General features: G+C 55.5%; 2 protein-coding genes across 5 annotated transcripts in view; both read left to right on the forward strand.

Moving 5' to 3' along the window:
• Positions 1-276: 276 nt before the first annotated feature.
• On the forward strand, positions 277-12,998 carry LOC129343988 (cytochrome b5). Its single transcript, XM_055000445.1, has 5 exons — positions 277-524; positions 4,206-4,334; positions 4,622-4,648; positions 11,478-11,509; positions 12,503-12,998. The coding sequence occupies exons 1-5, from the start codon at positions 357-359 to the stop codon at positions 12,591-12,593; spliced, it is 447 nt and encodes a 148-aa protein (XP_054856420.1). The 5' UTR covers positions 277-356; the 3' UTR covers positions 12,594-12,998.
• A 998-nt stretch (positions 12,999-13,996) lies between these two features.
• NFAT5 (nuclear factor of activated T cells 5) overlaps positions 13,997-23,443 on the forward strand; it is a 61,215-nt gene continuing 51,768 nt past the window's right edge. For 3 of the 4 annotated variants that reach the window (XM_055000370.1, XM_055000371.1, XM_055000372.1), the window contains exon 1: positions 21,142-21,873. In XM_055000370.1, coding sequence (XP_054856345.1) covers positions 21,801-21,873 — 73 coding nt within the window. In that variant the 5' untranslated portion in view covers positions 21,142-21,800. Of the gene's footprint in view, positions 14,078-21,141; positions 21,874-23,443 lie in introns of those variants that run through there. The other variant, XM_055000373.1, reaches the window with a different exon arrangement.

A 23,443-nucleotide genomic window follows, 5' to 3' on the forward strand; every position in this document is an offset into this window, starting at 1 on the left:
TCCGGTGGCGAGGAGTTCCAACAGCGAACCAGTCTCTTGGCTTCCCTGCCTGTCTTACACTGCCCTACCCCGTTTCATTGCCGCCCTCACTGCGCATGTCCGCTGCCGGGCAGGCCGCACATGCATTGGCGAAGTCCCGCCCCCTCCATGCCGCCTGCCTCCCGATAGGCCCCGCGGCCAGTCAGCCGGCGTTTCATTGGTTACGGGAGCGAGAGGCGAGCAGCTCCCATTGGTCGCGGCCTCGCTCTCTCGCTCCTCATTGGCCAGGGCGGGGGTCGGGCGGAGACGCGGCCTAGGTACGGCGCCCGCGGAAGGCCGCGACTCCTCTTGTGGCGAAGCGGCCAGCGGCAGCCCGGATGGGGACGGAGCAGCGCGGAGGGGCCGCGGCCTCGGAGCCCCCCCGGGACGCGCCGCCGCCCCCGCCGCTCTTCACACTGGCCGAGGTGGCGCAGCGCAACACCGCCCGGGAGGCCTGGCTGGTCATCCGGGGGCGCGTCTACGACGTCACGCGCTTCGTGAGCGAGGTGGGGGCGGGGCCTGATCCGCGCTAATCGGCGGGTGGGCTGCTCCTGCGCCTGGAGGCTCTCCGGCAGGGCCCTCCCGGCCGCCCCGCGCTCGCAGCGGGAGAGGGGGGAGCGGGTAGCCAACCTCCAGGCGGGGGCGGTAGACCTCCCAGAATCGCAGCTGACCTCCAGGCCGGGAGAAAACGGCCGCTCGAGGAGGAGGCTTCTCGTGGCTTGAAATCGCCGGCATGCATGGCCTGGCCCGAGCCTTTGGCACAGCCCCCCGCCCCGGCCCTGCTTTCCTAGCTGTTTGTGAAGCACCCCTAAGACAGAGCCGTGGGTGGAGTGGGGCAGAGCCAAAAGCCCAGGGAGCGCGGAGGGGATGCTCGCCTTTTGCGTTTTTAACACAAGTGCATCTTCCCTTTTTTAGACTGCAGAGCTGTGCTCAGCCATGCCCCACTCACAGTCTGAGTTGGATCTAGATTGCCCTGAGCAAAAAACACCCTAGGTCTGGAACCGAGGACTGTGGTTGATCATTATTATTATTTATTATTATTATTGGGTTATTAAATTTAACTTTTCCTTGCCCAAGGCAGCATATCTTATGGACACACTTTATAAGACAACTCCAAATGGTAATTAATATCCGTAGTATTAACATCATCCCCAAATTCTAAAAGACAGTCATCATCTGTCACTGACTGAGGAGAGAAATGGTCCCATAAATTCAAAGGATCTCATGGACTGACCTCAATAAAAATGGCTTCCCAGTTTTAATGATAAATAATAATAATAATCACTGTACTTATATACTGCTTTTTTAGACAGATGAGTGCTTACTCAGAGCTGTGAACAAAATCAGTGTTGTTATTGTCCCCACAATATAACCTGGCACTGAGAGGAGGGGCTCACCCAAGACCACATGGCAATAGGGGGATTCAAACCAGCAAAGTGTTCATTTGCAACCCGGCCACTTTTAACCACTATACTACAGCCTCTACTTGTCTGTCTGGGCCTCTTCAGTCAAATATTTCTGTGACCTGGGGCCACCACTTTAAAGGCCTTACTGCCCTTAGTTTGTTTGTGAGAGGAGAGTAAGCAGGCCTTGCCTTCAGAGCTCATTGGGACGGGCACTTCCTAAGTTCCCTGTGGCTTTTGTCTTCCCTGCTGTGAGGCTTAGACAGTCAGGATGGTTGGGAGTCTCAGGTGCTGCCTCCAGGTCTCCGATGGGGTGTGTGGGAAAGCTGGGGCTCACAGTACCATGTGTAGCAGAGTTGGATCCCTGGCACGTCCCATCCAAGGACCCCAAACTGGAGAATAGCTGCAAGTAAGACAGGCCAGAGCAAGATGGAGCAAGAGCTTCAGACGGAGCTTGCACGTTCAGGCTCCTTTGTGCTTTTGCCCCCCCTTTGTGCTCCTGGGGGGCTCGAGGCCTGCAAGTGAATCCGCAGCCATTTCCCAGATGACCCTTCCACACCCCTCTCAGTTGCAGCCTTGATCAGCTGCTCCGCATGCCCTCCTCCAGCTCCCCTGCCCCCTCTGGGGCATCTGCACGCCAAGCGTCCTTGCTGCTGTGTGGTCTTTGGGATTGCATTGGCCTGTAGGGCAAAGGGGAGGAGACCGCCTGGCCACAGGAGCGCCTGCCTTCTGCTCCTGCGGTCAGAGGCTCCTCGTGCCGCCAGGCTGCTTGCAGCCAGCCCATTGCAACAGGGATTGTCTTAAAACCCGTTTTATCTCTAATGTTGCCTCAGAGCTTGCATAATGGAAAGGCTTTCATGTGGCAGAAGTCCCTGGCTTTGTCAGAACAAAGGAGCTCAGGCTGCTCCTGAAAGGTGTCAGTTAAAGTCCTGAATGGGTCCGATCTGCAGTGAGCAGCTATCTTTTAGAAGGGGGCCCCAAAGCTCCACGTTTCTGCCGTCATTCTCCATGTGCTCAGTTAGGGGGAGGCTTTTTCTTCCTCCGAGATGGGGAGCTGTGCCTTCCCGCCTGCTCTGGCATGGGGCATCCTGCTGCTTGGGCACTGGCAAGGATGGCAAATCTTCATTTCATTCAGGTCCAGTAAAGCTCTCGGAAGCTCCTACCCTGGAAATACAGTTGGCCTTTAAGGTAATACTGGGCCTGAGCCTGGCTCTTCTGCTGAAGACCAACACGGCTACCCATCTGAAGGGATCTCTCTGGAGTGGACCTCCAGGCCCACACCTGCTCTGCAAAGAGAAACTAAAAACGGAACGTGCAGAAAATGCAGGCCTTCCACAAACGGGAAATGGCTGAAAAGGGGTCTTCCCGTGTCCCCCTCCTGCCCTGTCCTCCTAAGGCAGAAAAGAGCTTCCGGCTCAGGCAGAGTCGCTATAGGGGGAGAGCTCTTGTCTTCCGGACTGCCTGGTGGACCCCGGGGGGAATCGGAGCATATCGTGCCTACAGATCGAGGCATTTCTTTCACCTTCAACTTCAGACTAATCTCTAGGGGAAATTACACATACTGCATTTGGGGTATATTTCTGTCTAGGCAAATTCCAATTATTCGAAACAATGTTTTGAACCTAATGTATGAAAACTAACATACCCTTGCATAAATGTTAAAGGAAAACATCTAAGACTAATCATTCCTAACATTTTTTTGTTACCCTGGGGCATTCTATCCCAAGAACATCTCTGTGAAAGAGAAGGGTACCATGTTGCCATGCAGGGCTGAAAGGCTTTTCTGGAACAGTGTTTTAAGGGGTAAAAACTCGCAGGGTATTTTTAACCCCGATATGTTACATGGGCTGGGGTTAAAAAACTGCCTTGTTGGATTTTTGGTGGTGGTTTTCTGTCCTGATTGCTTTTTTCATTTACAAGAAGAGGTAAGTGCTTGTACTTGGGGGAGTCGTTTACTACCATGCAGATGATACTGTCCTAAGAGCGAAAGGTTCCAGAGCAACTTTTCTCAGCATTCTCCCCCCCCCCCGGCCCCAAGCACAGCCAAGGCAGCTGATCTACTCTGTAGTTGTGGGAGGTTGAGTTTTGTTGACTGACATTTGGTGAGCTGCTCCTCAAGGCCTTGCATTGCAGCAAGCAGCTGCCAGAGCTCGAGGTAAGGAGTCTCTTTTAATGCCTGTCTTTGAATTGGTAGTGCAAAAAAGCAAAACAAAGAAACCAGTTGCTCAAACTCTTATTGGGATGTTGCCCATGCCCCCCCACACACACCCTCTCCTGGGAAGAAATACGAAGCCTGATCAAGAGGAAGGCTGCTGACGTCAATCTGAGCTGGCTCTTTGGCCTCTGCCCCCTACCTGGCCCTGGGAGGAGTTTTGCCTTGGGAGCAAAATACATGCCTGGGGTCCTTGCAGCTCCTTAAAGGTGTGCCTGGGCCTGCTTTGCACTCTCTGACCTCAGGCTGCAGTGTGCAGGGACAGTTTGGTAGGAAGCTGATGGCACCTGCCAGGTGGGGGAGGGAAGGGAGCTCCAAAGAGCACTGATAGCAAGAAGGCCCACCCGCTGCAGGCCAAGCAATGCTCTCCCTCTTTGTTCACTGCCCAGCTTTCTGTTGAGCCTGATCCAAACCTGCAGGCTACAAGTTCCCTTGAGCTGCATTGTGCGTAATGCCCACACTAGTAGCCTGGCATGCCACTCTTTGGCAGAGGAAGTGGGCACTTCAGTGCCTGAAGGGCACTTTGGGAAATGCAAACGGAGCTGGCAAATCTTGCCGATGCTTTTTTCCAGCATCCTGGTGGAGAGGAGGTTCTGCTTGAACAAGCTGGTCGAGATGCCACGGAGCCCTTTGAAGATGTTGGCCACTCAGCGGATGCCTGGGAGATGCTCGATCAGTACCTCATTGGAGAGCTCCATCCGGTGAGGCCCAGTTGATAAGACAAACTTGGAGAATTATTTCTCCTTGGAGGATTGGCTTAGGGACAATTCCATCAGTGTCCCTTATGGAAGATGCTTCGTGGCTCCATTTGCCGCGTCTGTTAGAAAGCTTTGGAGTGAAGCATGGCAGTTCATGTAGCAAGCAAGACACTCCAAACTCTTGGGCCTGGGAACGAGAACAGGAGGATGCCTGGCGGAGCAAGCAGCTCAGGCTGCTCCACAGAGATTCCATGAGATTAATAGCCCCTTCTTTGCCCTTCTCTCAACAGTGTGACCACAAGCCTGACAGCTCTGAGGTAAGACACGATGTGTGTGACGTCTCTGCCCGTCTGCCCTATCCCAGAAGAGCCCTGGAAAGTTGTACCAAGGACAGTTGCATTGCATCAGCCCACTGCACGGCTTTGCTTGTGGGGCAAGCGAGAGCTCGCTGCGCTTATGGCAGGGGAAGAACAATGATTGCTTGAGGCAGGGGCTGCTGATGGGCTGGTGGGGAAGGAGTGTGGCTGCCTCCTGGCATTCCTCAGAGACTTTCCTCTTGGCAGCCAACCCCGTGGTGGCCTCTCAGGAACTCTTGTGTTCTGGTATCACATCCTCTGTGCCCTCCTCTCGGGCTGCTTCAGAGAGCGAGAGAGCATTTCCCTGTTGCCGGGGTGATGGGACGTGCCACCCAGCCACTTTCCCCTTGGGGCAGGACAAAGTGGCCAAAAGGTCCTGTTCGGCTTTGCGGGAGGAGCTGGGATTTCCTCATTGGTTCCTTATGCTGCTGCTTCCAGCCAGCGCCCGTGGAGGGTTGAAGCTGGAGGCTGTTTCGGCCTGGAGAACACAAGAATTTCGGCCCCCGTCTCCAGACCAGCCTTGCTGTGAGCTCCACGGCTAGGGTGGCAAGCACATGCTTTCAGAGGAGTGCCCAGATGGAGGAGGCAAGCAGGAGCCATCTGCTGTCTGAGTAAATACAGCAGTCAGTCCCTGCAGCTCTGCTGTGTGATGCCCAACGGTTCAATCATTTACAGAGGGTGGACTAGAAATGTGGTTCACGACCAAGGGATGCAGAAGTAGTCAAGGCAGGACTCAGGGTTTTTAGAACGATTACCGAGAATTCATTCTCCCTCAATCGTTTTTAAATAATGCATAGCAATAAAATATCCCATAACACTACTGCAATTTTGGATGTCCTTAAAATTTTCCCCAAGTGATAAATATAATAACAAAATGCCTGTCCGTACAAGTGTCCTTCTTGGGAAAAGTGGCCTTTAAAGTGATTGGTGGGACGCAAGAGGTGAAGGTTGAGAACCACTGGATAAGACTGTTTCTCAAAATGAGCTTGAAGCGCTGTCTGTGCATTGCTCTTTCTTTCGCTTCCCTTCCTTACTTGTGTCAACAAAGGCTTGGGCTAACTGCAGCTTATAGAACAAGCCCTGAGAACATCCACTTTGGATTCTGAACATTGTGCCCAAGGATTTGCCCTGCTAATAGAGCAGAGAGGCTATTCTATAGAGGCATTCAGGAAAGCCCTGAGCTGCTTCTGCAAGGTTTTGTGTTTGAGGGAATAGTTCAAAATGGTGGCTCCCTCCCTGTGTGCAAGATTATTGTCTTGAAAGGCTGTAAAGTCAGTGCCTTGCTGTGATTTATGATGCCCTGGGGAGTAAAAGAGCCTTAACAATATTATTCCTACAGACATGAAAACACACAGATAGAACCATCCAGATTTAAACTTCCTCTGCAGCAGAAGACAAACGCACCACGTTTGCTTGACTGGTTTGCTGTTGCAATGGATGGGGGCCACTGTGTAGGCTGGTGGTTCCTGCATCTGCCTTCCTCCTTGTCCCCAAAATAAAAACCTCACATGTATTCCATGTTGCACAGAGGTGTGCATGAATGTTACCGGCCGCTCTGTTTTCCCAGGCCTCCCTGGCGATCTCTCAGGAATGCTGGGATGTTGGCTGGGGGGGGGGGGGGGGACGGAGGTCGCTGCTTACAGCTGGCCTTGCCCTCATCCCAGGAGCAGGGAAGCTGGCCAACCCGGGCGCAAGCGTCTGTGGAAAGGGACCCAGGCTGACCTGGGCATCAGGAAAAACCTTGGATGCTGGGCAAGAAGCCAGCAGCTTCACTCGTTTCCTCTGTGCCCTAGAAGGGAGGCTCTGTTTCCTCTTCCTCCTCCTCCTCCTCCTCCCATTCAGCAGCCCTACTGTGTGGTTTGTATCAGAATTTCCTGGACAAATTACTATAGAAACCACAGTCACTTTCTGTAGTGAAACCAGGAGCTTGCAAAATAAATACTGTCTGTCGCTTTTGGATCTCAGACATTTGGCTTTTTTGTACTTCAAATGGTCCCTGTGTTGTCAGACTGCTTGGCTGCCCTGCTCCCAGGGAAACCTCTCTCAAGCCTCTCTTTGTTTTGTGTCTTTTCTCCTTTTGCTAGGCTAACTGAAGGGTTGTTTTTGCATGCACACCTCCTCCCTAGCTGCTTGTTCAGTGTTGGCTTTCTCGCTGTCTCTGCGTGCTCAGCGAAAGCAACTTCTGTGAGTCTCAAGAAATAATCACATAATCTTCCTACAAGGGCAGATTGGTGGGGGCTGCGTTGTGCTTACTCTTGCTGTTTCTGAAAAAAACTCTTAGTAAAAGGTCCCGTCTGCTGAGGGCCACCCCATGGGTCGAGAAACAGGCCTTGCGCTCGCTTGCATGCCTTTCTGTTGGTCTCTGAGCTCCACTCTCTGATATCCCGTGGCCTGAAGATTGGCTGGCAAACGGAGAAGGAGTTAGTGGCTGCCATTTTCAGGGAGGTGGTTTGCAGAAATCTGCCCCCCCCCGCCCCCCATGACTGAAAGACTGGGAAATTGGTTTGGCTTGGGAGGGTGGAGTCACGACTTTGCTAGCACTTACGGTTCTTCTGAGGTCAGTGGGGTATTTATACAAAGATACTATATTATACATATTATATGTTTAATATAGTATTTTATATATTATATGTTATATAAATTATATAATATATAATATTATATTTATATAAAGATATTTATATAAAATTTTTCTCTCACTGAGGATGCTAAGCAGATTACTAAGTAAAATACACATAAACATCGGACTTCAAACAAAAATATACAAGCCCACCCGCCCAAATCAAATGCAAAACAGGTGATGAGCCATAAGAGCATCCCAGCCAGGGCTGGTCCCGTCGGCGTGGCTCACCCAGGGCCCGGGGCTGCAAGCCAAGGCCCAGATTCCTTTGGCTCCTGCGGCCTCTGCCCGAGACCAGGCTCAAATGTACCAGCACACGAGGGAGGGTCCGGCGCTCAGCCCGGGTCCGATTCAGCTGGCTCCGACCGCCCCATTCGTTTCTCTTCCTTTGGAAGAGTCTTCCTTGGAAGAGCAGGTGGCCTCCGTGGGGCTGAATGGGCTGTCGCGTCAGGGCGCCTTGGTGTGCCCGTGGAAGTGTGTCTGTGCAGCCAGATCCCGACATCCTGACAGCCAGAGGTTTTTACTTGGCAGTTTCAGAACTGAAGTTGCCATTCTGGGCAGGCATTGAGTTTTCTTTCTCCGGTTATATTTGCCTTTTAAATTGAGCAAGGTAAGGGGTGGCAGGGAATGTGCCATGCTGCGGATCAGCTCCCAGGAGCAGCAGGGCATGGGTCTTCCTTGCCCATTTCCCTGTCACTAGTCCGGCCTCCTGCAGTGGGATGAATAGGGGACGGGCAGCTTCTCTTTGGCAGCTTTTCTGCTTCACCCAGCCCTGTCAGGTTTTGTGGATGAACTTTTTTTTAAAGATTATTTTTGTTGGTTGCAATACATAACAACATACAAGTATGAAACATTAAAAGGAACAATCTTAAGAACATACCGATCAACATTTGATAACCACAGCTTCAAAAGCGTTTCCAAGTAAGTTCAATACAACCTATATAAAGATTCGAGTCTTAAGTCAACAAGGAGAAATATATCATTGTGTTAATACTCTTAACAACTCATAAAAAGATTTGTCGGTCATTCCATCTGTGGGGTTTAAGCTCTCAATATATTCCAATACGGGGAGCCAAGTTTTAATAAAAATAGAATTGTAATTTGGATATTCGATAGCCTTTAGGTGATCTGAAATCTTTTCCATTATCAAGCTATTCTAAACTTTCAAATACCAAATCGTGATCTGCGGAGCGCTTCTTTCGCTCCAGCAAGCCGCTATAGTTGTTTTAGCTGCCGATAAGTGTATGGCTAACAAATTTTTTTGGTGGCGTTGGTAAACCCCTATCTTGCCATATGTTTAGAAGGATTGTCTCCGGTAGTAGGGGAACTAGGAAGCCTGTCATTGTGGGGGAACTTTTTGAAAGCTGCCCGTGCCTGAAGTGCTGCAGAATTTCTTGGTGTGCAGGTTTATGGTGGCTTCCCCTGCCAAATGAAATCCTCTGTTGATGTGATCTCTTGCTTGCCATTGGGTAGTGCATCTTGTTGAATGTTGCTTTATTGGGTTGAGTTTCAGCTAGTTGTCAGAAGCCTTCCTAGACGTTGGCAGCCCCACAGACCGAGCTGCTGGAAGGGACCCATCGCTCAAGCCTACAGTCCCTAAGCTCCCTTCTGTAGACAGGGCTGCTGCCTCTCTCCTGAGCCCTGCCACTGGAGCATCTTGAGTGCTTGCTCCGGGGGCTAACCAGAAGAGGTGTTCTCCATGCCGCCGCTAGCCTTCTGCGGCACCAGCAGTTTGCATCACAAAGCAGCGATGTCCCTCCCCCCCCCCCCAGGCCTTCTGTTCTGCCATCGAGCGGCAGGAGAGGCAAAGGGAGGAGACCCACCGTGGATGGAGGCCAGATGGGGGGGAGGGGTGTGGAAATATGGACTAGGTGGGGAAGCCCTTGGGAAAGAGGCTTGGAGGAGGAAGTGGACGGGTCAGCCAGGCAGCAGGGGGCTGCGGCCAGCATTGATGGCAGAACCACCATTGGGAAGCACCTAGGAACACACCGGAGCAGGCAGCACACAAGAGCTCCTTCTGAGAGCCATTTGCTTGTCTTGCAAAGCCTGAATGAGGGTCCTCTGACCTCGGGCCTCTCTCAGCCTAACCTACCTCTCAGGGTTGTTGTGAGGAAAAAATGGGGGAAAGCGAGGACCAGGAATGCCACCCTGGGTCTCCTCAGAGGAAAGGTAGAATGGAAATGCACTAGATAGATGGAGAAGGCTCTCCGTTCCATCGTGATGGGGGAGGTTGTTTTCTTCACATGAAAACCGGATTTGCACCCCCCTCCCCCCCTCAGTCCATCCATGTCCGTCTTCTGCGATGAACTGTAACCCAGAAATGCAGCTCTTGCAGCCTTTCCTGCTCTGGGGTTTCTCGAGTGGAGCGGCCAGTTTCTGTTTGCTAAAGGGCTTCCTTGCGCACACACAGGCGAGTCCAACTCCCTGGGCTGCCTGGGCAAGCCAGCTGCATCTCCCTCCAGGCTGTGCAACAGCAGCCACTCCGTAGGCCCTCCTGCGACACTGGCCGGTCCTTGACCACTGACATGCTCGGCACTTTGATTTCAGTGTGAGCTCCTGTTTGGAAATATTTCCTCCAGGAGCTTCCCGTTTGACCGTTTGTTTCTTTCTGCAACTGCAGATGTCACCTGGCCAACTCCTTTCCTCCCCAGCACTGCTGGTTGTGTTGAATGAAGGCGAGGGATTCCTGTGGCTGCCGAGGTGCCGTTTTAGGGCAAAGGGCAGAAGAGAGTCAGGCTCCCCTGGGCACCAAGGCCAAACCGCCCGGACTTCCGTGGAACTTTTGCTGTAACAGGAGGAGTGGAGAGAAATTTCACTCTCGTCCCTTCTCAGAACGTCACCTGTTTTGGAGGCCTTTTCTTGAAGCTAGCGCAGAAGAACTTCAGCGCAAGGAAGACCGGAATCTCCCTGCCTCTGTTTCCCCACAGAGAGTGGCCCTGTTTCTTGCCCTGCTGCTGCCGCTGCCGCCACAGAGCTGAGACCCGTGAGCCAGTGGCATTTGTGCCTTTATTAGTGTGTGTGTGCGCGCGTGCATGCGCGCACTGCCACTGGATCAAGGAAACCCAGGTTCATATCCCCACTCTGCCATGGAAGCTGACTGGTAACCTTGGGCCAGTCCCACACTCTCAGTCTAACCTACCTCATAGGGTTGTTGTGACGATAAAACGAATCTTGTAAATTAAGTCAATAATTTTTAAATGATTTAAATTTGGGGGCAGTGAATATGAGTTATTTTTGATCCTTCTGGGTCCCTGCTAGGGAATAGGGGCCTTATCTTTCTCTGACTAAGTGCAGCAGGCCATCTTTGTGGCAAGAGAATAGAAGGCTGCTCTGCTGGACTCTCCCGCAAAGCAGCCACACGAGGGACTTTGGGCCTTGTTTGTGTGAGTGGTGTTGCCCATCTGGCCAGGCTGCTGGCCTTACGGGCTCTCCACAGCACCTCTCTGGACTCAGCAGGAAGAGATCAGTTGTTGAGTGTCCCCTGCCAGAGGCCTGGAGCCTTGTGGTTAGAAGCACCGGTGGGACAGGCTGCCCAGGGAGGGTGAGTGGTGGGGCAGGAATGGCCGTGCAATGGAGCCTGACAGGTGGCTTTTCTTCATGTCTGGTGGGGAGATTTGGCCTGTGAACAGCTTTGCTTGAAACTCGTCTTTTGGCTTGGCACTGGCCAGGGGCAGCCACATCTTAAGGGCAAAGACACCTGCAGTGATCTCCATCCACGGCTTGCAGAGCCCTGTTTTGGCAAGCAAGCCTTACGGCTGTGGAACTCCCGGGTTTGGGGCTGAGTCCGTGTGCTGAGTGGCAGAACAGCAGGCTGCTTAGCTCAGGTTGCTTGCTCAGAAGGGCTAGGCCAGAAGAGCCCCAGAGTGAAAGCTGGCCTGCGGGGAAGGCTTGCTGAGAGGGCAGGGAACTGCCTTGGATCAGTCCGTGCAGGGGGACTGCAAAGCTGGGCAAAACCAAGGCAGGCCATCTGCTGACAGCTTCTCTTGAAGGGCCTTAGAGTGGAGAGAGAGAGCAGGCTAGCCGGGGAGGATCTGGGCAAAGGGGCTGGCAGCAGAGAAGTGTGTGTGTGGGGGGGGGGGTTGTTTTCTGGATTTTCCTTCAGAGGCCAGAAGTTCAGATTAACCTCGGCTGCTAAAACTGATACCAGGATTTCATTTTGTGTCTCCTCAGGTTCCAGGCAAACCAACATCAAATGAGCCCAGGTAGGATACTGTGTCTGCCTAGGAGTGAGCAAGCACCAGCTATTAAAAACTCAGCCCAGAGCCTTTTTGTGAAAGTGGCCTGGGATCCCCTTGCCCAGCTTTACCAGATCCACTGCCTGGGATCCACTGCTCAGCTTTACCAGAGGCTGAATTGTCCACCTTCACAGCAGAGACGAGGGTGGGCAGGCTCAGTGGCTGTCAGCTGGATTTTGGGCGTCCAGATGTGACCAGTGTCTAGGCCCAGATGCTCTCGGAGGGTGTTTCTTGCCCGCGCGCCCCCACTCTGTTGAGGCCGCTGCCTCCAGGGGGACTTAACACCATGCTGGCAGTGGCTAGGCACCTAAGAACAGTTCCGCTCTTCCCTTCCGGACCTTAGGAGGATTATTCTTGAGGCTGCGAGACTTCTGCGGACACATGGCTGCGTGGGCCCTGAGGACGCAGGGAGAAGGGTGGGGGTGCAGGTGTCCCCTCCTCTGTCAAAGGAGCTTTACTGATGGGATACGTGGCTGGGGGTGTTCATCCCATTCACCCTCCATACTGCAGCCCCCTAACCTGTGGGGCCTGCAACCTCCAGAGTAATTTTTCCACGACTGAGAGGAGCTTCACGGGAAGAGAAGAATGTGGAGAGAATCAGCTCATCGGTGCTTCACAGGATCCCACTCTTTGTCAACCACTCTCAGTGGGCATTAAGTTGTTCTCAAGGGGGGTATATAAATTGAATGTTATTATTATTATTATTATTATTAGCTCTGTCCCTTGCCTGTCTACAGCTGCAAACAAACACACTGAACAGTTACGGAAGGGCAAGGTGGCCGAAGGGCTGAATGGCTCCGATGGCCCTCCCAGGCGTGGTCGGGGCGGGGGTTCATCTGGCTCCCCCTGCAGGGCCTGGGGCCAGCCTCGTCTCCTGCTCACTCCTCAGAGGAACCCTCTGAACCAGATCGTTCCTCTTCAGGATGCTCTAATGCCATCCCCCCCTTTTTTCCCCCTCAGTGCTTGGACCGTCTGGCTGATCCCCATCCTGGGCGCCCTGGTCTTAGGCTTGATGTATCGCTATTACGTGGTGGAGGGGAGATCCTCCTGATGTTATCTTGCTCCCCCTTCCAAACTGGGAAGCATGCCATTGCAAGCGGGGTCCTGGTGACCGTCCATCTGCCCTCCGGATCTCATCCTTCACTGGTCAGCCTAGCCGTCCTGGTGCCTGCAAAGCCAAGCTGGAATCTGGGGACCCGCCATAATAGTGACCCATTTGTGCGACTAGAAGAGGATGGCATCTCGTCAGCATTCCTGTCTAGGATGAGACCAGCAGGAGCTCAGCTGCGTAAGGTCACTAGAGCAGCAGCACGCTGCTTGCACCCGCACGTGTTCCTGGAGTCTCTTTGTTTTTGAAACAGTTAAACAGTCCACATTTTTCTGGTTTTCGTAATCCCATTTGCCTTTTCAATGTCCTGCCTGTTCTGTAATAAAAAGACGCCCAGGTTACTCTGCACCAGCAGCCTTTGTTTCTCTGCGAGTAATCGGGAACCAGCCATTGCTTGGCTCTGCTTTGCAGCAGATTCAGACCTGCCTGAATTTAGAACCGGTGCCAAGACTGGTCCTTGAGAGTAAAAGGGAGCTGCAGGGACGTCTGCCTGTAGTTTTTCAGACAAGAGGCAGCACCCTTTAAAGGGGTTGTGCACCTGGCTTCTGCATTTGCCCAGAAAATGCAACAAACCAGCACCAAATTGGGACTGCAGTGAGGCAGGAGGACAAATAATCTTTACTTCTCCCCCCCCCCCCCCCCGTGCCTTATAGTTCTGAACTGGAGAGACCTTCACAAAGTAAATCTATTTTCTGAAGTTGTTTCGATGTGCTGTTTGGTGAGGGCTTGAGAAAGGAACTACAACTTCTCAAAGGGAACTTTAAATGTCAAGAATGAATCTACATGCTATTGAGATGAATGTCTATCTTAGGGTGGTAGCAATTTGGATTGTAGTTTTGGGATACAGTATGCTTAGGATGCAATTTCGGCTTGAGCACTACACAAAAACTGCAGTTGGTGTAACCTTCTGTTCTGTGTTTCACCAGCAATGTCTGAAACCAATCTTTTCTGGCAGTTTTTGTTTTTCTTAGTAGGTTGGTCCTTCGCTGAAACCAAGGCTCCTTTATTCAAAGCCTGTTGATCTGGAGCATTTTGGGATGAGCTAAGAGCCAAGAAAGCTGATACTTTATCAAGTTTCTTTAAAATTTGGCTTCCTGGCATTTAGTCAGCAGCTGGCTGCCCTGCCATGTGTCTGAGGGGCTTAATAGCCTCAGCCGCTTCAATGCAAAAATGCAGCTGGCAGCGAATTGGAGGGTGGCTGGCTCTAGAGGCGGCTGGCTGGTTTGCAGGCTCAGATCTGCTCCTGTGGGTTTGTTGAATTTAGCTGATAAGGGACCAAGGGGCATGTCTCTCGCTCTCAAGCCAAGGTCCAGGGCTTGTTGCCTTGGAGACTGATCCATCCGCAATACAGGTTATGGCGAGAAGCACTGAAGAAACTGCCTGCTCCTGGAAAGGGGCGGCTTGGGCAAACTCTCCGTGTTGAGAAGGTATGCGAAGTGAAACTGGCTGGGAGTTCCTGCTTAAACGAAACCCCCAGCCAGCGTGAGTCTCCCTCGGTCATTTCACTCAAATTTGCCGCTGCCACAGGGCCTCCATACTGAATTTTATTTCCCTGAAACAGAGAGGCTGAAGCCAATGGCAAATGTGGTTTTAGCTCCTGCAGGACCTACCAGGCCTGTAAGCAGAAATGCTTCTTACTGCGGTAATAAAAGCCCGGTTGGCTTCCTGTTGAGCCCCTCACAGCCCCCACTCCACCTTGATATGGCTGGTCCCTGCCACTCTCTGTGGGCCTTTTAGCAAGGGAAGGTGGGGTGGCCACTCAGGCTGGCATAATCGGGCCAAGCAAGCCAGCACCTCCCAGCACTGGGTCTTTCCCCAATGGTCTGTTGGAGGGTCGCTGCCCTTTCTTTGTGAATAAACAGGAGGCCAAGAGAGGACTAGGAAGAGTCGGGCCTTGCAGGGATGGGATGGGTCCCTTGCAGCCCTGCTTGGGGAGGGGGAGGGGGCGGCACTTGCCCTGCTGTTCTGGTGGCCAAGAGGGACTTTCCCCTAAAGGGGGCTGGGGGGGGGGTGCTCCTGCGCCTTCGAGGGCGATTTCCCGGGACGGCGGGACGGGACGGGGGTTGCCTTCCTGGCCTGATGCGGGGCGCCCCAGAGGCCTGCTCCGTACCGCCAGCTGGGACGCTGGAGCAGAGCGGGCTTCGGCGTCCCTCCCTCCCTCGGCGCTTCATCGTGGGGCCGGAGGGCTCGCTCGACGGCGGGAGACCTTGCCGGCGGCTTGGCCCTGCCCGCCTCCTTCCCTGCCTCTGCGCGGCTCAAGCGGAGCTGCGGGCTGCTTCCAAGCGGGGCTCCGGCCAGCCGCTCCGAGGGAGGCCTCGCCCCGCAGGGGCAGGGGGGCGGAGGCCTGGCTGGAGCAGCGCTGGACGGGGAGCCCTGGCGCCGGAGCCGCCCGCTCTGCTCTCTGGCCGGAGGGGTTCGCCCCGGTCCCAGGCGGGGGCCCCTCTGCCCCCCCCCCGCTCCTGTCTCTCGCAGGCGCCGGGATCGAGCCCCGCGGAGCCTCCTGCCTGCCGCCAAGGCCGAGGCGCGCCGGGCGTCCCTGGGCGGCCTGTGCCGCAAGACGCCGCCTCTCGCGGTTGACCCAGGCGCTGCTGCTCGATCCCGTCCGGTGAAGCCCCCCACCCGCTCCCGCAGCCCGGCTGCCCTGGAGGGGCGCTCAGCGGGCCGAGGGATGGGCGGAGCGGGGCCGCCTGCTTGCCACAGACGGGGCGCCCGCCGTCCGGCCAGCTGGCCCGGCGCGCCTGTAGGCCGCGCCCAGCCGGCCCGGAGTCGCCACTAATCCCGGCCGGCGAGCGGCGCAATAAATAGCGGGGGAGGGCCGAGGGCAGCTCCTCCCCGGGGGCTTCGACGGCCCTCCGCAGGCCGGGCCGGAGAGGAGGAGAAGAGGGGCGGCCGCCAGCGGCTGACACCCTCCATTCGTCCAGCCGGCGAGCAGGCTGGAGCCCCGCCGACGGCCCTGGCGCGACCCGGCCGCCCTGCCGGCAGCCATGCGCTCCACGCTGGCCGACGAGGGCGCCCTGTGCACCGCGCCGCTGCACGCCTGGCCGTGGCGCGCTGTCGGAGGGAGAGCCGCAGGCCCAGGTAAGCCCCGGCCGCCGGCGCCTGGCTTGCTCGGTGACAGCTAGGCGTGAAGGTTGTGCGCCGCTGCCACCCGTCGGGCAAGGCTCGGCCGGGCGACGCAGAGCGGGTCTCGGCCCCGAGGCCAGCTTGAGCGGCGCTCCGGGCTGAGCTGCACAGGCGCCGAGTTCGACGCGGGCCCTTCGCGATCCCAGGCCGACCCTGGCGAGGGAGGGGGGCGTCGGGGCGCAGCCTCGGTGGCCTCGCCCGAACCGCCGCCCCCTCGCGGCAGCTGCTTCTCCGGCTCCCTATGCGCCGGAGAGGGCCGCCCAGGGTGGGCCGGCCCGCTCGCTTAGAGCTTGCCTGGCCCGCGCGGACTAGCGCCATGAATAGGCGAGGCTGGGAGCGCCCCGAGGGCGAGGGCCGCCGTGGCCGAGCCTTTGGAGCGGAGTAGCTGCGAGCGGGCTCCCCGCCGGTCTCGGGGCGCTCCGTTTTCGGGAAGCTCTTCCGGACTCGCCCTCGAGGACAGCCGCCTCGCGAATCCTGCGGACTACCGCTGCTTGCAAACCGTGTTGATGGCCGCCGTGGACTTGCCGGAGCTCTATTAGCCACTTTCCGATTTATTTCCTGGCTTCACCCATAGCCCGCCTTTCTTGCGCGCAAGGTCCATCGCCGAATTGGAACGTCTCTTTCCGCGTCTGCTGCGGGATCTCCGTCCCCAGCGCTGCAGAGCAGAGGGCTGTGCGAGGGAGCGGCGCTGCGGACTCCACTCAGGCCGTCCTGGGCGCGCTGCCCTCTCCTAGCCTCAGTCCCGGGTGCAGTTGCAGTAACAGCAGCCTGCTCGACAGGGATGGCTGAGGCCTGCCACAAGATAATGTGCCCCGAGCGCTTTGGCTGCTGGCAAGTGCGATCGAGCCGCTGCTGCTGACTGGCCCTTCTCTTTCTCTCAGCCTCACACCTCACAGGATAGTTGCCGGGATAAATGGGAGCGATGGTGGGATACGTTCACTGGTCAGCCTGGTGAGGAAATGTCGTGTAGTGGCTACAGAAGGGCAAATGAGGATCGGAGAGGCTTGTGGTCCACTTCCCATTCTGCCCACCCTCAGTGTCCTTCGGCCAACCACTATGAGTTCAACCTCTTTCAAGGAGGGTGGAAGGAATAAAATGGGGAGTGGGGAACTGTGTGCTTCTTGCGGGAGGGCAGGGATACAAACGTAACATCTTGTTGGCCTGACTTCTCAGGCAACAGTCTGTGGGTAACAGGAAACCATGTGCAGCCCCAGCTGTGACCTAAGCATGCGGAGCTGTGTGTAACTGGAGTCACACCCTCCCTGCTCATGCAGCAGCAGCGGCTCAAGTCAGTTTGAGAGTGGAAGAAGGGCTGGGAGGGGGTGGCGGGGAGCTAGGACTTCCGGCACCCAGAGAAGCAGCCTCTGCAGGGGGCGATGGCACAGGCAGCAGGGCTTGCATCTTGGAAGAGTGAGCCGGCTGGGCAGGCCGAATGCTGCTGGTCTCCCCTGTGGGGCCTGGGTGGGGAGTGCCTCTGGGGTTGGCAGGCACCACAGTGGTCTCTGGCAGAGGCAGGGAAGCCCTGCAAGGTGGGGACGTGCTTCAGGGTTTCTAGTATCTCCTCTGGACTATATTTTGCAGCCTCAGTACTGGGAGGCCTCCGTGTGGGCATGCAAGCAGTAGCAAGCCAGGCCTGCCTTGCTGGGTCTGATGATATTTGGAAGAGTCTGCATCGGCAGCGCAGGCTTTGAGAGTGCTGCGAGAGGCATCGCCAGGAAGATGCTACTGCCTGCAGGGTGAGGCCAGCCCCTCAAGTGCCCTGTTCACCCATGGGTTTTGCTCTCTCCCAGCACGTCCTATGCGTTCGCTGTGTCCAAACGGACTAGCCAGTGGCCTTAGGGAGGCACAGTGAAGCAGCCAAGGGCAGGGAGTGAGGATGGCAGAGAGGCGAGGTGCCCTCAGAGCAGGGGAGAATGCAGCTCTTCCAGGACTGGCACTCGGTGCGAACCGGAGCTTCCTGGATCGGATGTGGCTTATTTGCCCCTCTGCCGGGAAGGTTCTGCGCGGGCTCCAGAGCTGTGCAATGGTGAGAGGCAGAAGCAGATCTGGGACCACACAGCAGAGCAGGGAGAAAACAGGCGTTGTTCTGAATTAACAGCCTCTTGACCATCCGGTTCAATGGAAAAAGGGAGTAAGAAGTGTGCTACAGTGATGCTCTCTCAGAAGAGACCGTGGGTTCTCTCCTGCCACTGACAACATGGGGTGGTGGTGGTGAAGGGCTTGACCAGAAGCAGGCCTTGTTCCCGTGAAGCAAGGCCAGCAGGGTAAGGTCCTTCCGCCACGTTGCCCTTTAATCAGAGTGGCTGCATCCATGAGCAAGTGCGCTGCAGGTTCTTGCTTCTTGGAAGGCACCAGGGAGTTCTTTGCTCTGCATGAGGGGCAGGAACGTGCCCTGTTCACTGTGGCGGGCAGAAGGGCCCAGCTGAGGCACCGCTGCACGTGGCTGCATCCCCAGGAACAAACGGTTCTGCAGGTGGGTCTGTGCTGTCTGCTCCTGCTCCCTCCTCTATGAGAACCAGCCAGGGGATACATTCAGGTCTCCGGGATCTACTGAGCAGCTGGGTGGGTTCATGTGGCCAGGAAGATTCGCAAAGGGCAGACCCACAGCTCCTTGTGGCACGTGGTGGGCTGAGGGACTTGCTGGTGGTAGAGTCGCGGCAGTGTCACCAGCCTCAAGGGGCTGTGCAAAGGCAGAGTTGGCACCGGACTTGCAAGCTGACAGCTCTCCCTTCTCTACCGCTCTGTGAACCCAGAAGGTGGTCAGGAAAAGCTCTCATCACGTGTGGCAACAAGGCGGGAAAAGTTGGGGTGACCTGGGATCGCTGGAGCTGTTGACAGACCCATTGTTTTCTGACTACTTTTTCCAAACGGTCATTGGAAAATAAGCAGTGACTTTCCTCAGGCTTGTGGTGACGGAGAGCAGCCCATTAGGGAAGCACCTGCTCCTGTGCCCCCCGCCTTGCGGGTCGTGGCCGGAGGGCTTTCCTGCTGACCATTGCTCTAAAAAGCAGTCATGATTATTGCGAGTACCGCCGGCGGCCTGATTTCCAGGGCCTAAGCGCCGTTTCCTTTCTACACTCACGGGTTTAGGGTTGCGCTGCTCATTCCTCAGCTCCCACTGAGAGATTTCTGCCGTCTTCTGTTTTTTCCAACCATTCATAGTCTTTGATTAAAATAGCTGCTGGCTTTAGACGGTAATTAGTTCATCCCGTTGCGTAATGTGGGCCTGCCGCTTCTGTGTAAGGCTGACGCCGCGGATGCTGGGAAGTCTCCCGTGCAGCTCCCGAGCGCTAATCACGGCCAGGGAGCTGAAACTGGCTCCTGAAAAGCACTGGACAGGCTAAGCCCCTTGCGGCACGATCCTACGCAGGGTGGCCCCGCGAGAATCACTTGGGGCTCGAAAGGGCTAGAAGGAATAGCATCTTAAGGCCCAATCCTGATTGTCCCAACAGCGTTCCACCGAAAAAGCCTTACCATTGAAATCTTGCACGGGACCAATCCATCACAATGTCAAAATGTCTAATAAGATTCTAGCATCTGTAACAAAGTCCTTCAGAAGAAAGTGATATCAACACTACTGTTATCAAAATGTTGCAACCTCCCCCCCCCACCATTTTATTGTGAGTCGTGACGCATTAGTGGATTTCCTAAAAGTAACATATACAAAACAACCTTTGTTTTGTTCTGTTCTGTTAAGAACAAGCAATCCTGGACACAGATCGGGGAAACTTGGACAAAACGCAACACCTTGAATGTACCAGAAGTGCGGAGGGGGTTGACACAGAGGCAATCATAATGGGGGTGGGGGTGGGGGAAGCCCTGAAGAAACTCCAGGAAGAAAAAGAGAGGCGGGAAAGGTTGGGCTTGTTTCTTTCACAGAGGACACAGAGAGCTGGCATAACAAATGGCATAAAGAAAAATGATTACGATGTAATTGTTTTTCTGATCCAAGAGTATAGGAATGTTTGTGAAAAATGAGTAATAGCAAATTCAGAATTTCAAAGAAGTATTTTCTCCCACTGTGGCTGACTTGGTGGCAGCTGATTCACAGCTGTGAGAGGTAGTGGGGGCGGGACCAGGCCCCCCGTCATGCGCACAGACAGCATGAATGGCCCCAGCAAGGAGTCCCAAAGCTTCCCCACTGGGGGTGGTGCAATTTTCCTGCACTCTTGGGCTCAAGACATCTCAGTCTGGGAAGCCAGGGGAAAGAGCTGCCTCTCAGGAACTTCCAAGTGTGCGACTCCACCACACAGTGTGTGTGGTTTGCTTGGTTCTATGTTCACTCCCCCCCCCTCCCGTCTGCGGTTGGGGCAGGAGGGGACTTGCCACACTGAGACATGCAGGAACAAAGGGTAGTGGACAGGGCTGACAAACCACAGCTGGCCATATTCTGGACTGGAACCAGCATAGACATGACTCTGGCTGTATGGGGTTGCTTTCTACATTATACAGAACATGGGGAGAAGGAAAGCAAGTGCCTTTCTCTTTTGCCCTTCTCCACATGCAATGCAGCCAGAGGGATGCTGGGAAGAGAGGGGGCTTCTGCAGTGCAGGGAATGGCAGGTGCTCCTGGAGCGTTCTTCATTCCGTGGTCCTGGTCTGTTAGGGGTCTGAGAGGAGGCTGGAGCTGCCACACCTGCTGCCCCTGCCCCATGAGGGGAGACTTGGAAGGCAAGTGCCAGGGCTGCCCTCTAGCTCCTTACCAGCTGCCCTCCAAGATCTCTGCTGGTTCTGGAGCTTGTGAGCAATGGGGACTGCCCTCATCCCTTAAGCAAAGTGTTGCTTGCTGAGGCTGGCAACAGAAGCCTTTCTGGCTGCAGATGCTCTGCATGTGAAGTTGCCAACTGAACTGACTAAGGGGAAATGCCCAGCCCTTTCAGTTGAGGTTTAATATTCTGCTTGCCAAGGGGGCTACTCACTGAAGCAGGGCTCCGCCTGGGTGTGTGTGTGTCATGCTTTGGCCATTCCAGAGCCCCCTCCTCAAGGGTGTTCCTTCCACCCCTGCAATTCCAGAGGCGATGGTGTTTGTCCACAGTGGCACATCAAAGGGCAGTCTCCTGGCACTTCCAAGACTGGCAACATCTATTGCAACCTTCCATGAAGATAGTTCCAGGTGGGTAGCCATGTTGGTCTGCAGCAGAAGTGCAAAAGTCTAGTCCAGTTGCACCGTAGAGACCAACTCTCTCTCTTACAGGCATGCAAATGTGCAAAGATTTAAAAACCAGCAGCAATTCAATACAGAGATGAAGAAATGCTGAAACAATTCGCCGTTTTAATTCTGAAATATTAAACACAGAACTCTCCAACCAAGTCATACTTACAGCAATAGCAATAAAGTTTATAGTAACTCCCTGCCCTTTTACTGATGCATCTCTTTGCCACAGCGTTATTTATTTATTTATTTATTTTCTTCAATTTATAGTCCGCCCTCCCCACACAAGTGGGCTCAGGGCGGATCACAACTCACAGCTTCTTTTCTTCTGTTATATAATATATAATTGTATGTGCGTATACGCTCACATGGACAGACCCGCATATAAGGTGCGAGTGTACGCGGACTCCCACGTTTCTTATCTTCTTGCGCCCCATCTCCGCTTGGCGCAGTGACTCCCGAGCCGTTCGCCCGGCGCAGGCGCAGAGATGTGCTGCGCGGCTAAGGTTGTTTCTCGCCTCACCTCTCCTTCTCCTGGCGGCGGCGCGTGCGTGCGTGCGTGATGCGCGCCAGGAAGGTGGCGGCGGAGCGGCCCCTCGGGAGAGGCGCATGCGTACGACGGCGGCCCGCGGCTGCCATTTCTTCCCCTCCGCGCCGCCCGGGCGTTTGCGCATGCCCCGCGTCGCCGTTGCCCCTCGGTCGCCTCTCCGCCGCTGCCTGTCCTCCCGGCGGCCGGCGGCGCATGCGCGGTGCCAGTAGCGAGGGGGCGGTCCCGCTGGGCGGCAGCCACCGGATTCCTGTCAGGAGCGGCGGCGGCTGAAGAGGCGCCCACCCTCGGCCCGCCCGCCCGCCCGCGCCTTCCCCGCCGAGCTGCGATGCCCTCGGACTTCATCTCGCTCCTCAGCGCCGACCTCGACCTCGAGTCGCCCAAGTCCCTCTACTCCAAGGGTGAGGCCGCCGCCGCCAGGCCTCGGGGGAGGGGGGCCGGGCCGGGCCGGGCCCAACAAAGGCCTTCTGTGTCGGCCTCGGGCGGAGGGGGCGGCCCCGCCGCTCCCCCAGGGAGGCGCCCGGGGGGTGGGGTGGGGTGGGGGGTCAGCCGCAGAGGCCTCCCCCGTCGCTGGCAGGACGTCACGTCTGAACGGCGCCCGCTACACGTGAAAAGAAGCCCTTGGCGAGCGCAGTGCTGGGCGGGCGGCCTTGGGGCTGCGTCTGCCACACGTGACGGGGCGGGCTGGGGCGACACGTGTGGCGGGCGGCGGGGCGCGATCCGGGCCCCGGGAGAGCTTCGGGCGGGCGCCGGGTGGTCCCCAGCGGCGCCGAGAGCCGGGCCCGGTGGCTCCTTAGAGACCCGCCAGACGGATGTCCGCGCGGAAAGCTTTGGCGGGCCGAGCTCGGTGCTTTGGGCCCCGGGTACATGGCTCCAGAGCCCGGGAATGTGGTGCCGCTGGGCTCGTCCCACCCGGGCGCCTCCTGACAGCAGGCGCCGGCACGGTGGTCTGGAGGGGACGGAGCTCTCCCCGGGCCGAGCTGCCTTGGCTCCTGAAAAGCTCCCTGGTCTCGGAGGTGCCCCCGGACTCGGAGAGCCCCTGCCTGTTGCCAGAGTCGCGTTCGTGGCTGGCGGTGCAAGGGGGCGGCTGTGCAGAGGGGGGAGTGCCTGGAGGAACTCGGGGAGGGGGGGGGCTCCTTCCGCTCTGCCTTCAAGGCTTGGGTCTGCCCAGGGTGGGTGGTGCTGGGGGCGCAGTGGGGGAGGTGGGCACGGCCCCTCTTGACAGAGGGGGCCCCAGCGCCACTGGCGTCCCGAAGAAGCTCGCCTGCCCGCTCTGTAGCCAGAGGCTTTTAGGGAGAGAAAAACAAATGTAAATGTGGACTTGTGTTGCCAAAATATGCTAAAGGGCAGTATCATGACTTGCACGAAGCCTCAGGTGATTAGGAAGTCTTCTTAATTGGCTCAGTGTTGTCTTTAGTTGTCTTGGCTCAGGGTGTAAAATTGGCAAGACAAGGAGAAGAAAAGGTTGAGTAGCTTGGGAGCGCTTATTGCTAATGCCCCCCCCCCCAATAGCTAGTTTTGGACATGGTAAGAGTAAATGTAAATGTTCACCTCTCTCGGTCTTTACTGTGATAAACAGCAGCTGTTTTATTTATTTGCGTGATTTATATTTATTTATTTATTTATTTATTTATTTATTTTATTCGATTTGTATTCTGCCCTCCCCGCACCAGCAGGCTCAGGGCGGATTCCAATTAATAGAATAATATAAAATACAATATCTTTAAAACCAATAACACATCTTAAATACTTAAAAAAGAGCACACAGCAAGCAATACATTATTTATAGTCCACCTTTCTCACTGAGGCTCAAGGTGGATTATACAAAACAAGTCGATGTGATCAGTAGCTGGGACCTTTAACAAACAGCACAGTAAGGTAAAGGTAGCATTGGGACCAATTCGGCAGCATTCATAAGTGCTCTCATTTGTTGTTGTAAGAGTTGTTTTGCCACCTTCTGGGCATGGAGCA

This window comes from Eublepharis macularius, chromosome 16 (genome assembly GCF_028583425.1).
Source record: "Eublepharis macularius isolate TG4126 chromosome 16, MPM_Emac_v1.0, whole genome shotgun sequence".
In the NCBI taxonomy this organism is placed as follows: Eukaryota; Metazoa; Chordata; class Lepidosauria; order Squamata; family Eublepharidae; genus Eublepharis; species Eublepharis macularius.

Coding starts and splice junctions, on each gene's coding strand:
- LOC129343988 (XM_055000445.1), top strand. CDS start 357: ATGGGGACGGAGCAGCGCGGAGGGGCCGCGGCCTCGGAGCCCCCCCGG. Junction 525..4,205: donor TCACGCGCTTCGTGAGCGAG/GTGGGGGCGGGG, acceptor GCTTTTTTCCAG/CATCCTGGTGGAGAGGAGGT. Junction 11,510..12,502: donor CCAACATCAAATGAGCCCAG/GTAGGATACTGT, acceptor TTTCCCCCTCAG/TGCTTGGACCGTCTGGCTGA.